At 42.4% G+C, this 14,693-nt stretch overlaps 1 protein-coding gene across 5 annotated transcripts in view; it reads right to left on the bottom strand.

The window, feature by feature from the left end:
- SPG7 (SPG7 matrix AAA peptidase subunit, paraplegin) overlaps positions 1-14,693 on the bottom strand; it is a 42,075-nt gene that overhangs the window by 17,254 nt on the left and 10,128 nt on the right. For all 5 annotated transcript variants that reach the window (XM_027802366.2, XM_027802376.2, XM_055726264.1 and 2 more), the window contains 8 exons: positions 14,179-14,281; positions 12,743-12,832; positions 7,728-7,978; positions 6,578-6,717; positions 3,866-3,968; positions 2,217-2,342; positions 1,732-1,894; positions 788-961 (listed from right to left, as the gene is read on the bottom strand). In XM_027802366.2, coding sequence (XP_027658167.1) covers positions 788-961; positions 1,732-1,894; positions 2,217-2,342; positions 3,866-3,968; positions 6,578-6,717; positions 7,728-7,978; positions 12,743-12,832; positions 14,179-14,281 — 1,150 coding nt within the window. The remainder of the gene's footprint in view (positions 1-787; positions 962-1,731; positions 1,895-2,216; positions 2,343-3,865; positions 3,969-6,577; positions 6,718-7,727; positions 7,979-12,742; positions 12,833-14,178; positions 14,282-14,693) is intronic.

Below are 14,693 nucleotides of genomic sequence, written 5' to 3'. Positions count from 1 at the left end.
ATTTAGCCCCAAACCCTTAAAAGCCTATATAAATGTCTGGATTTCAAGAGGGTTATCTCCACAACTTAGTCATAGCACATACTCAGAGATCTGTTCTGAACTCAGTTACTTCCTTAGGCACCACCAGCTCTGGAGTAGTCCTGCCTAGGGGACAGATGAAGAGAGATATGGGGCAGCACCTTTAGAAACGGGGACTAATGATGGGGTACATGGGTTCAGACTCCTGCTTGAGGAGATTCCTAAGGGTTCTGCAGCAAAGCCTGGGTCAGAGTGAAGAAAGTACTGGGCACATGACTTCCACAAACCCTGTGCTGAACAGCAGGTGCTGCTGCCTCTCCGCACTCAGTGCGGCAGCTGGTGAAGGGGAGAAAGAATGCACTTCAAGTGAGCGATACGACCACCCCTGAAACCAGAGCAAGGCCAGCCAACAAGGTCACACCAGTGTCCACAGCAGAACAAGACATCCTGGCTTTCAGGGCCACAGCCCCTCCCACTAAGCAGTAGTCTGAAACACAGTTACCTCTTGTCATGCAGGTGGCCTTTTAGCACGACCATGACCAAGCTGTAGTTCTGGGTTTAGTCCTGAACAGACTGCAAGTGCAAGCTGGCCTTGCCCCAGGGAAGAGGGGAATGAGATTTGTTTCAATGCAATGCTAATTACTTCAGCAAGAAGAGAATGCTGAGGAGGCATGGCAAGTTCAAGCAGGAAAAAGATGTACAGGCCAACAGGTTGGATCTCTAAAGTGATAAGGGCCCAGCTGCTGAGAGGCAAGAGAAAAATACTGACCATCCATTTCTACCAGCAGCTGGTTTAAGGTCTGCTCCTCCTCAGCATTGGCAAACCCAGATATATTGGTTGAGCGTTTCTTGCCCACAGCATCAATTTCATCGATGTACACTATGCAGGGTGCGCGAGCCTGGGCTTCTCTGAAGAGACTCCGAACTCTGGCTGCTCCAAGACCTACGGGGGAAGGGAAGAAGAAATGAGCCTTGTGGCTAACATTGTCAGCAAAGCTGGAGAGCAGCATTACTGGCCCCCAAGACACCTGACTAGGCAAACCCTCAGTATATGACTCCCTCTTTCAACATGCCCAGCACAAAGAAATAGCCACAGAACTCATAGGTTTAGTCCTTAGGCACAGCTCCTCCTGGAGCGTGCTGGCTTTTAACTGAGCTCCTAAAACTGCAGAGAAGTCCTACAGCTGCTCTATGAGGAGCTCTGCTCCCAACTCTTAACATGAACTCCTGTTCCTTACACAGGTCAGGAGCAGAAATATTCTGCATTTTCCTGCACGTTGACCCGTGTCAGGTCTCAAGAGATCGAGGAGGAAGGAAGAAAAGGAGAAAGATGGAAATCCCAAGGCACAAAGAGGCTATACTTTCCCCATCAGCAGGGAGCAGCAGAAAATCCATCAGCATTCTTATACAAGGAAGGAAGCCTCAGTCAATGGCTTTAATAATAGGTACAGGGAAGTCAGAGATAATGCTTCAGGTGAAGAACCATGGCTGTAACCCAGAAAGAAGCAACTCACAATTCAGAGGGCATGCAGTTTAGATGCCACATAATTAAGTACCCTCTTATCACCAAAAACCTTTTATCATTTCAGGGGAAGTATCCAACTCATCTTCCCCATGCAAAGACTAAAATTCTGCCCTTCGGCAGAGGCCCAGCCAGCACCCTCCAACTCCACAACAGACCAAGTAACCTCCACACCCTCCCGAGGAGCTCACCTCCTATCACCTCCACAAACTCAGAGCCTGCCATGGCCAAAAACGGCACTTGTGCTTCTGTAGCCACTGCCTTCGCCAGCAACGTCTTTCCACAGCCTGGTGGTCCAAGTAACAAGGCACCCTTGGGCACTTTAGCCCCAAGCTGAAGGTAACGATCAGGATTCTGCAAGAACAATACAGCTCTGTCAGACCACAGCTGAAGGATCTGCACAAGAATACAGCCTCCCAGAGCCTCCCAATACTGTTTTCAGCCTGAGCAACTCAGACCTCCTAATGGGAGCAGCTACATCTGCATTCCTGTTACAGAACGGGAAATATATAGATTAAGTCATGCTGATTACAGCATAAAAAGCTGTCAGCTAATTTAAACAGAGGCTGCTCAGTATCATGAAGGATGAAGAGAAGAATATACCCTCCCTCCCCAGGTCACCCATCTATCCCAGAAGACAGGTAGCAAGCAAACACTTTGTTCTACTTTTATATACCTTTAAATAGTCCACAAATTCTTTGACTTCCATTTTTGCCTCATGCATTCCCGCTACATCCTTGAAGCCAATCCCTTTTCCAGATTTCCCATCCACAATAGTGAAACGAGCCATTTTCAACTGGTTCTGTGGAAGTACAGCACAAGTACTGAAGACACGCTCTGACTATAGACACGTCAACAGTCTGGAACAGCTATTTGCTATACTTTGGGAGATGGCACAGCACAAGCTACCCTTACCAAATAACACCAAAATGCCCAGCAATCTGTTGGTGCTTTACTAACTTCTGCTTTGGAAATACTTCACTGCCAGACTGTTGACTCAAACTTTATTTATCCACATTTTGTTTGGAAGAGACAGAATAAACCTTCAGGAATAGTCCCAACACAATCCAGCCCAAACTCCAGGTAGAACAGGCAGGGATACTTATTAAAAACATGCAGAATGTCCAAAACCTTATTCAGGATCTTCTCCCCAATTTCTAAATGCTCTGATCCTTAATATATGGGGGACAGGTATAGTTTTGAGGAATATGTATTGATGGCAAATAATTGCCAGTGGTAAATAATTACCAATACTGTCTTATAAATGCATATAGACAGACACACTGCAACGCTGTCTGATGCTGCCACTAGTTTCTACTGCAACACAACCCAGGACAGAACTATAAGTTCTCAAATTTAAGAGACACCACATTTCAGCCTCCTGGTGTGCGTTAAGCCACAGTGACAGTCAAAACAAGAATTTAGTTAAACGCCTACTTGTAACTGCTCATTATGTTCTACTGAAAACAGCTACTCAGGATTTTTTTTTTTTTCATTGGAAGTTTATAGCTTCTCACACCTCAGAAATGTCAGCTTATCCAAATGAAGAGTTAAACACACAGGGTCTAGCTGTTCCCACTTATGCAAGGACAGAATCTAGTTTTGAAGGCCCTCATTACTCCACGCTTCTTTAAAAATACTCTTCTCCTCTGAGCAGCTGCATCCCTTTGTGTAAAGAGAATCCCAAAGCCAGAAGAGAACTGCAGAGGAGACAGAGTGGAAAAACCCAAAAAGGGACTGAATTCACCATATTTTCATCCCCAGATCCCTGTGGTCAATGGCAATGCACCCTGGGCTGATTTCTACAGTTTCATCAGCTGATCCAGGCAAGGGTGGAAAAGGGGAGGAGATGTGACTGATGTTGCAAGTGAGGCATGTGGATGAGCGGAACAGGCCAACACATAATGAAATCCAGAATCTGAACATATTTTATAAATTGAGAACTCATTTTGCAGAAAGCAGCAATTCCTACTTCTGGCTGTATGGGAGGCATATTGGCAGGACCCAGTGAAAAACACCATCTGCAGCTGCAACTCATTAGCAAGCTTTGAAAACAGCAGAGCAAACTGGACTGCAAATGCACTGAGATCAGCCCTTCCTGCCATTGGGGAAAGAAAGGGCCTCAACTAAGGCCAGTTACAGTACAAACTAAGTCAGATGATCAGGGCAGGAAGATACACAAGATGTCTCAAGACTGGAGAGCCCTTGGCACCAGTTAATTCTCATTCTGCATTGACCTTGCTGGGGAAAGGGGAGGAGATCTGGCCAGCAGAGGACAAGGCTACCCACAAGCTGCAAAACAACATCAAGATCCAGGGTACTCACAAAAGCGTTGAATCCTCCTACACGGCTTGCAACTCTAATAAGGCGGAAGATGCTCCACAGCATGGACACAGCCACAAGTGTCACTATCAGGGAAATGATGTCACTAAAAGGACAAAAGCAACACAAGTACAGATTGAAATGTTCGGCTGCAACTTGGTAAATATTACTCAACATAGCTTTTTTCAGGATTTTAAAGATCCTGACATGTAGGCTACAAATGCAACGATAAGCAGATATGACTAAGAAAACAGAACCTTTACAGGTTGGTTTGAGATACAGATATATATATAAAACAACAAACCCCAACAATTACATAACCTAAAAAGTTAAACAGAGGACACTGCAAATACTGCTTTCAGCTGTGGAAGAAATTCGACCTCACCACCCCCCTTCAGAGGCATTTCAGCTTATAAAACCTTCAGGCAGTCAAATCACACCCAGAGCAGAATCCGGTGAGGCTGGCAGTCCATCCAAAGGGAGCTCACTGCAGGAGACCTGTGCCTGGCAATACTAGGGAGATTCCAACTCCATAATCCGGGCAGAAATCCCAGTGCAGGTCTCCCATTAAGAGGCGGCTCTACCTTGTCTGGTTGGCCTTCCCTGGTCAAGTCTCTCAGCAACCCTCATTATTCATTTTCTGGATCTTTTGCAATACCAGTTGCATTAGGAGGGAGATTAAGAGCAGAGATGACACTGCAGGTCTAATACAGTTACAAGACAAACACGCAGAGGACAAATATCCCATAAGCTCTGAACAAAGGATGCTTTCAATAGGAGGAAAACTGATCATGTCATGTTGAGATTGTGGGACCCTGTTGTGCTTCACATGCCTGTGAAATCCATCTGGTGTTGCTGCACTTCTGTGTCTTATCTTTAAACTAGGAATGTGCGTTCCATCTCTCAGAGGGATGATTTACTGAAGCAAGGGCATCGGCATAGGCTATACATCCAGCTGCATTTGTTTCTTCCCAGTGAGATCCTAGGCAACACCAGAAACTGAAAGGCACCTTCAGTTTGTCAACTATGCAAACAGGATTAATTCTGAGACATCAAGCACCCACATCTCAGAGTAAACTGAAACCAAGCTGTAAGTGCTCTGCACCTCACAGGTTCGAACTCCAGACAGAGACTCTGACTTCTCCAGACATTCATCAAATCTCCTGAAAGACTTCAGAGCCTATCATCACTCTCAAAAAAAAAAACCCCAAACAACTCTTTTCAGGGGCGGGGGAAGCAGCTTGTGTTGGTGGCTGACTGCCTTTTCAGTCTACTCTTCCCATTTCACACAAGTTTGGAAATATTGGCAAGCTCTCAATTTCAACTAAAGGTCTCGGACTATATGATCAATTAAAAAAGTTTATCTTCATATAAAACATGTATTAAAAATGTGTAAATGTTCAGAGGACAATTAGACAAAATCCATTCATATATGAACATGACATTTGTTTCACATTTTGGTAAGGTGGCTGGGAGGAAGAATTACACACACTGGCCATTCCTATCTACAGTGGGAAAGCCACTGTGCTCCAAAACCCTATGAGCTACTAAAAGCAGATGACGCACCCTGCATGGTGCACGAGCAGGTGACCAGGCCATCTCGGCAGGTAACTGTAGCGGCATGATGCTATCTGTTGTCAGGATTCAGGACTTCTTTACTTCGCAGACAGGACTTGCACGCTACATCTGTTAGTACTTACAGGAAGCAATTAGTTGAGAGCTCTCCAAACACTGGAGTCCCTCCACACATTTATGGAAAGCATCTCTCTACATCAGTGTAATGGCCATCAGTGGTGGAGGCGGACTTCTTCCACAGCCCAGCGAGAGCTTCACAGGTCTGTTTTGTACTCAGGACCCCATAAATCTTGTTTTGCAAATACAAGCTGCTGGTCTCTACAGAAGGGCAAATAAGCCACCTCAGCAGCAAGTGACCACAAAACGTTAGTACACCATATGAAAGCACAGAATAAAGCCCAGCCAGTGCTCTATAATCTTTTGACAGATCTTCCCTCTTCTCACTCATTACAGCTTATTTCAGAATTAAAAAAAAAAAAAAAGCGCTCAAACCTTTAAGCAAAGAATCATGGTTTCAGGTAACAGAAAAAGGCTGAAAGTTTAATAGAAGTACTCCTCTCACTGAGATTTTGTACACTAGCATCAAAGCTGCTCGGCTCAGTATGGGGCACACAGCTGGAGCAAGCACCAGTGCAGGCTGTCCTCTGATCTACAGCTGCCGGAGAAGCAGGCCAAAAGTAGGTGTTTATTTTTACAGGCTGAACAACCACCACAGGCCTTCCTTGAAGCATTTTAATGGGGGAAGGCTTACTGCACCACCAGCATTCTCCACAGACCAGGGTGTAACATCACTTGTTGAGTCAGGATTTCTACCACACTCTGCACTTGAATAATTCATTCTAAGGACAAAAAGTGCTCAGCTGTGCAAGAACGCAGACTTTCCTCAGACTTGCTGACACTGGCCTGAAACATTCTGGTGTGCTGCATGCTGCAGTTCCAGACACCTTCTTAGGACCCTCACTTTCAAAACATTAAGGTACATCTAGAGCATGCCTATTTCTGAAAGACGGCATAAGTGCGCCAAAACAGAGACCATTTTTTTTTGTTCTGTATTTATATAATGTTTAGTGACTTTTCCCTCCAAGTGAGGGATGGTGCAACCAATGTAAGATCAACAGTAAGCACAAATTTATATCATACTTTCCATAAAAGCCAGGATGTTTGTAGGAAACAGGGATTCTCTCTCTCTCATCAATATTCAGCTCATCCTCCGCAGCTCTCAGCTTCTCTTCAAATTTGTCAATGTTTGCCACCCTCATTGTGAACAACAGGGTAACATTCTGGGGACAGGCAATCAAAAGCACATATAAGTACTGTAGTGTAAGGATACAGCAATGAGAAGTAGCGCACAATGTGGACAAATTGGATAAAAGTTAGCCTTATGTTACACCCTTTGACACTGCATCAATGAACTCATGAGCAGATAACCGACACTAGGGCCCCCAAATGAACTTGGGAACACCTCTAGCCTTTTCAGCACCTTATGAAAGCATAAAAGTCAAGAACTAAGTCTCAGCTCTCTAGAAACAAGGAGATACAACAGCTTTGTAGACAAGCTGAAGGACAGAATTAGTATTATAAACCCAGTTATACCAACACCTTGGGCTCTGACAAAAGTTTTGAATTACATATGGAAAACTACATCTTTGCAAAGGAGGGGTCTTGCGCTCCACTTGGACTTCTTGGATCTCGTTTCTGTATCTGTCAAATTATTTCATCCAGCAGTTTGCAAATGGATCATAAGCTACTGAACAAAATGGGATGTATCCCAGAACAGTATCTTAAAATAATCTTTTAAGCCAGCTTGTAATGACTCTTAGTCGCAACTCTTGGAAGTAAGTGCATGATCAAACTTCACTTTGTTTGCATTTTGGAAGATTTAAGAAGGAAGTTTGATGGGAGTTTGACAGAACACATGAAACCTAAAAACCAAATAGGGAGAGAATTTTGAAACAATATCTAGTAATAAGAGTTTACAATCTTCTAGACACCTTCTTACATATCAGGCTGAGCTGGCAGAAGAAGCTAATGAATTTTCCCAGCTTTTCAGATATAGGTAGGATTTTCTTCCAGTTCATTATGGAAGAAAATTTCATTTTTACAATTTAAACTAAAGTCTTAGCTTTCAGGTTTATGTGAGTAACAGAAGTGCCCTGAAGTTCAAATACAAGACAGACAAAAATTAATGGAGAGCAAATTTACCAGCTAGATTACTGAACATACGTATTCATTAATTACATTATTTTCAACAGTATAGTCTAAAATCATTCAGCTGCAGAAAGTCACTCACAACTTGTCCATGGGGAGTTCCTCCTGGGTGCAGATAAATTTCCACAATATCACTCTCTGGCACCACTTCAATTCTCTGGACCTCCCCCTTTGCCAGCATCTCATTCACAAAGTAGTTCCAGGAAATGTTGGTCCCTTCTCTGTTCTCACTGACCATGAATCGAAGCATCAGCACTACGAAAGTTATGATGAGAAGTGCCCGTAAGCGTTCAAGATGCATCTGATGTTCCCTTTTCCTGCGCTTTTCATCCTCTTTAGAAAAAACAAGATACCAGAGGAAAAAAACAGACATGAGCATGTAATTATGAAGCTTTCTGACCCAAAGAAAGGACAATTAAATGACAAAGATCAAACAATAGTACCTTTTGGGGTTTTTTTGTTTCCTTGCACGTTTGGTTTCTCCTGAAGGACTAGACTCAGAAGCAGTACCTAACTTACATTGCATGGGCAATTTTCTGGCTTGGCTCACAAAGGAGGTAGTGTGACTTGCCCAAGGTTATGCAAGTGTGTCAGTTTTTTGGATTGCGTGACATTCCCAGACCTTTCTGGCTTCTAGACTGTCCGACCACAGGGCCTCAGCTGTACACATGAAACAGCACCAAGTCAAAAGCCTGCTTATGAAAGTGCAAGCACTCAGATGGAAACTTAACAGCTACCTGAAATGAAGCACATTTTGCATCCTGCTAGCCAGCAAAAAATCTGCTTGCATCACATTGCTGCAGCTATATTCAGCTGTTCCCCAATACCCCAAAAGCCACACAGTGAGGCACTGTGCACACAGATTACGGAAAAGATGACGGAGGATCACCTCTTTGACTTCCAGTTAGAGGAACTGAAGCATCAGTGAGCCAAAGAAAGCCCCTCACTCCCAGCAATTATTGATTGTGTACAAAGACAGACAGCAATCTCAGACATCTTTTGCTCTGATCAGCATTTCCTTTTTCTAAGGCAGTCTAATCCTGGTGCAGGAGGCTTCGGATGGTCACAGTCCACTAGACCCATTATAATCCCACCAAACGTCATCTATTCTAAAACAAAAGACTATCTCACTTGCCTGGCCTAATATGAAGATAGGTCAAATAAAGCCATCAGACCCCTTGCTGCCAAAAATCAAAACTCAAGAATGACTATAGGCCACTTTTACAAAACATGCTTCTACACTGCCTCGTCCTCAGGTTGTTGCTAGCACATCCACTGGAAAATATTAGGAGTGAGTAAAGCCAGTCATAGTGTCACTGGTAAATCACATAACACAGTATTATAAGAGATAATTGCTTGCCAGTGAGCTCCTGACCTGCTGGCACCCTGTGTCATGAGACCAACAACATTTCAACTACCTAAGAAAACATCTGCATTTGCAGTAAACCTGAAATAGCACAAGAGACACGATATGCAGCTTTCCTATGCATATAAATACACTGCAAATCAATCTTACTGTCTTAAAATCGCGCAGATTTTCTCCCATGCTTACAACTAACTTCATGTTTAAAAAGGTCTGATAATTTGTCCACATTAAGGATCTGTATTAGAGGCATTGCTGTGCTAGATGTGCTTCCCCCTGCCTTTACTGTACTACTGGCATACTGAAGCGATGAGAAAAAGGGATGGTTTACTTCAACTATTTGCCATCAAGCCTTTTTTTCAGACTCCCAACGTTTTTTTGCACTGCGTCAGCAAATTTAAAATTCTGTGGTCTGCAAAGGACTGCCACAGCACAGTTCAATGTCAGCTGCTAGCTAGTGTTTGAGTTAAGATGACAATAAATATCTCCTCCTCTTTCCAGTCATATGTGGAGGTTCTCAATATATAATTTAGCACTTGTTCTTGATATACAATTTAACATCAACATGGCATACATAAATACTATTCTACACCCAGAAATAAATTAATTCTGTGCCACTGGACTGCTAATGCATCTGCCTGCTGCAGCCCAGATTCGATTTATTTGCAAATTCATAACAAATGTTCTGACACTAGCATTTATCACTAGCCACCAATTAAACCCTACACACACTGCAACAAAACCAAGGGACAAACATATGACCCAGGCAGATGCTAAAAAAAGTACTCTGTCCTTCAGATACGCAGCATCATTTTTCACTTGTTTCCCAGCTCTGGTCCACATTTAACAGGAAAGGCTTGTTCCTAAATAGAAACAATGCAGCTTTTCAGATAACGCCATAATTTCAAAAGACAGTGACAAGCTCAGACACTGCGTCCAGCCCATCCACTTTGTTCTTTGATACCATCTCCTCACTTCTGCGTTATCTGCTAGATCCAGCTTTATTAGAACAAAGCAATTCATCACAAAGCTGCGGGATGACATCGACTATAGTCTTATTAACGAAAATTAAAATACAGTACGGTAGAGGCCTTATTCTGGGCAATACCCTGAAAAGCTGAGCATGTTCTAGATAAAAAAAATTCTCTAAAGAAAAGAAACTACTCTAGAAAGTGAGTATTGATAGAAAGTCCATCTATTGCTATGCAAGTGCCTTGGAGATGTGAGAGTCAACTATTGCAAAAGCACTTTTCTGTATTAAATTTGAGACAAAGCGAGGAGGCATATAATATGTTCTAAAGCACATATAACTGAGGATATGGTCACAAAAAGATCACCACAAGGTAAAAGCTGGCCATTAGGTATCTCAGCACAAACATTTTCTCCAGTTTCTAGGAATTAGACTTGTCTAGGACCTACTTGTCAACCTACAGCTGAATAACTTCAGGAAAAAACACCATTTCTAGAAAGCTAGAAGGCAATGCAAAGCTTTCCTCTACTCTGCATTTAATCAAGGACAAAATCAATCTATTTCTAAGCTTACGTAAAGTATGACTATCTTTATAGTACAACATTCATGTTGCACCATAAGCTACCCCACAATATTCAGTAAATGAGAACCAGTAACTGGATGTGACACTGGCAAGTAACAGCTGTGGGAATACTTCCAGCTTTTCAGTCTCAAAAAGCTTCCATGAAGCAATGATTTGCCATTAACCCCAAATCTGAACTCTCTGATTAAAATCTTGCAAGGGCTGCAGTGACAGTTCGAAGAGTTCTTTTTAATAATTACTGCAGAGACAAGTATTCCCCTGGAGACATGGGATAGCATTCCACCTCCCAAAGTCAAGCTATCCATTAATCACAGGAGAAAAGAGGCCACTGAAAACGGCATGTTACTGTTTACTAATTTTAACAGCTACAATACTTCAAGGCGCTGTGCTCACAGTCACCCTGTGCGGTCTTGCAAACACCAAGGGCCCCAACCTCTAAGCTCTGACTTGTTTAACCAGGAGTCTTGTGATACCTGCACTCGCATCCCCATTGAAGACTTCAACCCAGTTAAATGGATCAAGCAGGCAAAGGCACTGCTCTTGCCTTAAAGAGACTGCAATGACACGAGTCAGGCTAAAAGTCAGCAGCAGCTGACTGCTTTTACTTCAAAAGTTTGTTAGTCCAAGAGGATTTGACCATTATGTTTAAGCACAACAAAGGAAAAGCCAAGCTATCACATTATTTGATGACATCTAGGCAAAAGTTTATCATATAATTCATAAAAATATATTACAATCTGTGTGACAAGCATGACGTTAAATGCCTTCCAACTCACAGTACACAGGCCTGGAGCCCTCCCTCTACAGGTTTAGCCCTCACTCAAAGGTCCAGGAAACAAGCAGCACAGCAGACATCCATGAACCCACTCAAGACATTACCAGCCCCTGCAAGCATCACCTAACGTCATAAAATGAAGGAAATGATCAGCTCTTCCGCAAGCATTACTGACAAGACAAGACAGAAGAATGAGATCTTCACTTGGGCCACTTCTGACACCTTTCTTGAACTGCCCCACCAGGCCAGCAGATACAGGACATGCCAATCACCTGTACAGCTTCACAGCTAAAAATCTAAACCAGAGAGTCTGAAAACATGCTTATCTAGAACCTAGAAAATCTTTGCATGCACTTCAGTTCTCAGGAGGAATGTACTCACAAATAAGCAAAGAATTTTCTTTGCAGAAGTGGAAGAGTCAAATTACACTTTTTAAATGGAATGCAGCTGTTGTCAATCTACAAATAGCAGAAAGTTGACAACAATACCAAGACCCACAAATCCACTCGTATTTGAAAAATGTTTGGTGAAAACCTACCGGTACATGATAAAAGTACCTCCTACAAGGCTCAGAACCCTGCCTGTCAGAAGTTATGCAAGGTTTTTGTCTAGTACACTAAAAGTATTCCGCTGCACCCCGCACCTCCCATTTTTGTCATTAAATCCCTCATCTCCTTAAGTTTAAGGCACAGAGAGGGCACTCCTCTAATTCTCAACATCATCTGGCACACCACATAGGTCCCAGAACACATTTAGTGAGATAAAACTCATTTTCAAAAAGTCCCATACAGCAGAATACCTGGGGTTTAGGCAGTATAAGACATGCAAAAAAACAGTATCTAGGAAGATTGATTTAAAAAAAATACGAGAAAAATTCTGAGCAAGTGCCATTAGTAACACACCTAAGAATTCTTGAAGGAATCAGTTTTTACCTTTGAACTCTGTATACCACTAGAAGTAGACACATCCACAGTGTGGGTAAATGAAAAAAAAAACCAAAAAACCCATAAACAGAATCCAGCTTAAAGAACAGAATTTAGTTAATACAACTTTATTAAGTCAAAATACTTTACACCAAAACCTTCTAAGCCAAACTTGATTGATACTACTGTTCCCCTTTACAAAAAGTGGCAAAACTTAAGGTAAACATCAATGAAGTTATTTGCATAGGATGCAAAGTGGGACAGAAAGAATCAGTTTCATGATCCGTCTTGAACCTCGTTATTGCCTCATGTAAGCCAAAATACCCCTTCAAACTTGTTCTTAGCCATAGGCTTGTAGAGGTGGTAATTTACAGGTTTACAGTACCAGAGATAGAAGCAGTACGGTGGACCTTCCATGCTGTCTACACTTACCCCTCACTCACACACATGGTTTCACTAAGTATCTTCTTGACACATACATACCCTCGTCCTCCTGCGGAGATCTCTTTTTGAGTCCTCCATTCTTCTGGTTACTCCCCCGAGAGCTTGAAGTAGTAAAATAGTAAGTGCTACCTGCAGGCAAGCACAGTTAAGTAGTTATTGCCAGAGGACCTCAGGAGACAGTGAGAGAGGGGGACAGAGGATGGCAGAAATACACACAAGCTCCAAATGCATGGAAAGCTACGCTCCACATCCACTGAAGCGCACAGCTTCCTTTGTGTAGCAAGGAAATGGGACAGGCTCACCACAGGGAGTAATGGGAGGGACAGACTCCCTCAGTTTCCTTATATAATATAAATTTTTCGACAATCCCACCAAAATACGGCTTTGTTCAGAGATTATTTTAATGAAGCAAAGAAAAATTATCTGGAGAAATTTATTCAATGCTGAAACATGTAGATGTTTTCCAAGGTATAGCCATAGTTAACACTGGTATGATCAGTTAAGAACAGCCTCAGACTAGGAATTGTAAATGCTTATTAAGGAAATATACGTACTGGAGTTAAATGCAGGTTTCTCAGTAAATGCTGTTAGGATACTCTTAACAAAAGCCAAGAAAGTAAGGCTACAAACAGTAAGACTCACAGTTGCTGCTATAAAACAATAAACAAAGGCTTTCTGCACCAGGAAAATGCAAAAAGTTCAGAAGCAAGACAACTGTCTTGACAACAGCAGCTTCCATTTCCCATGGTCTTTCGAGAAAGGCTCCAGAAAGGGGAATAAGCCCAGAAACTGGGCTGCTTGTCCACTGCTAATTCTACTAGAAGATTCACTGCCATTTGAAAGATTATGCATATACTGTTATATTAACTTAAAAAAAAAAAAATCCTTTCAAAGGTAAAGCAGCCCAAGCTCACCAGGCCCACACTGGCCAGAACAGCTGTGACAACTTTCATTCAAATCTCAAAGGCATCAGCAAACCTGTCTTTCCAATTTGAGGAGGGTAGCAAGAACAATAATTTCCTTTATTTTACCTTGCTGAACTTTTGCTCTAAGAATTCAAATAACATTTCCTAACATACACTTTCAACTTGTTCCAGTGCAAGGTTTTCAACAAGGTCATATGACATGATTTCTGACCAAGGTGAACGACATTTTCGTCTTAGGCTTTGCTAATGAGGCAGAGAAAGATTCTCTACTTTAAAGTCTGCAGTTTTTAAATTAGCTTTTAGGTCTAATGACTCAAGTGCTTACTTAATCATGCTGAGCTTCTTGTGGAAAGGTGCCATTGTTCATCCCTGTCACCAAACAAAAAAACCTAGAACCCCTGCAAAATGCACACAGCTCCAAAGCCAAGAACAGAACGGCTTTATTTCAGTTTCAGAAACACACACAGTGAAGGTAAGAAAAAGTCAATACTCTTACTAAGTACTACCTTTTCCCCTCCCCCACCTGTACGGTTGGTCTTTGGGACTCACCTAAGAGATTCCAAAGCCTGACTGGATCTTGAATTATATGTTGTTTCCCCAGGACTCCACTGAGACCTTGACGCGGGGGGAAAAGTGTGTGCGACAGAAGGCTCTGAGGGAAGAAAAAAAAAAAAAAAAAAAAAAAAAAAGAGACAACTATTGTAACCTTTCTGTATGTCATGAGACTAAGATTTCTAAATGTGAAAATATTGTGGGTAAGCTGCAGGACCTGCTTGTGCTGTGCACTTGCCACAAGAATTTGAAAATATTGTTTATAACCCAGTTCAAAGAAAGCACATGCATAAATAGAAACATACTCAAAACACCTGAAAAATTTTTTTCCTCCCTGTACCTCCGTTCTTCATTCTAAAGATATGTTGGAAGTAATTTCCAACTTAATCCAAAGATACCCTCCCACAACCGGAAATCTTAAGGACTACTACTTTGTAACCCTACTGCATGGCAGTAAGGACAGCACAGCTATTTACCCGTGGTAATGCAGCAATAATCCTGCAGTTGATATT

The sequence above is a fragment of the Falco cherrug genome, chromosome 14 (assembly GCF_023634085.1).
Source record: "Falco cherrug isolate bFalChe1 chromosome 14, bFalChe1.pri, whole genome shotgun sequence".
Classification (NCBI taxonomy): domain Eukaryota; kingdom Metazoa; phylum Chordata; class Aves; order Falconiformes; family Falconidae; genus Falco; species Falco cherrug.
This window is presented reverse-complemented; position numbering and strand designations above follow the sequence as displayed.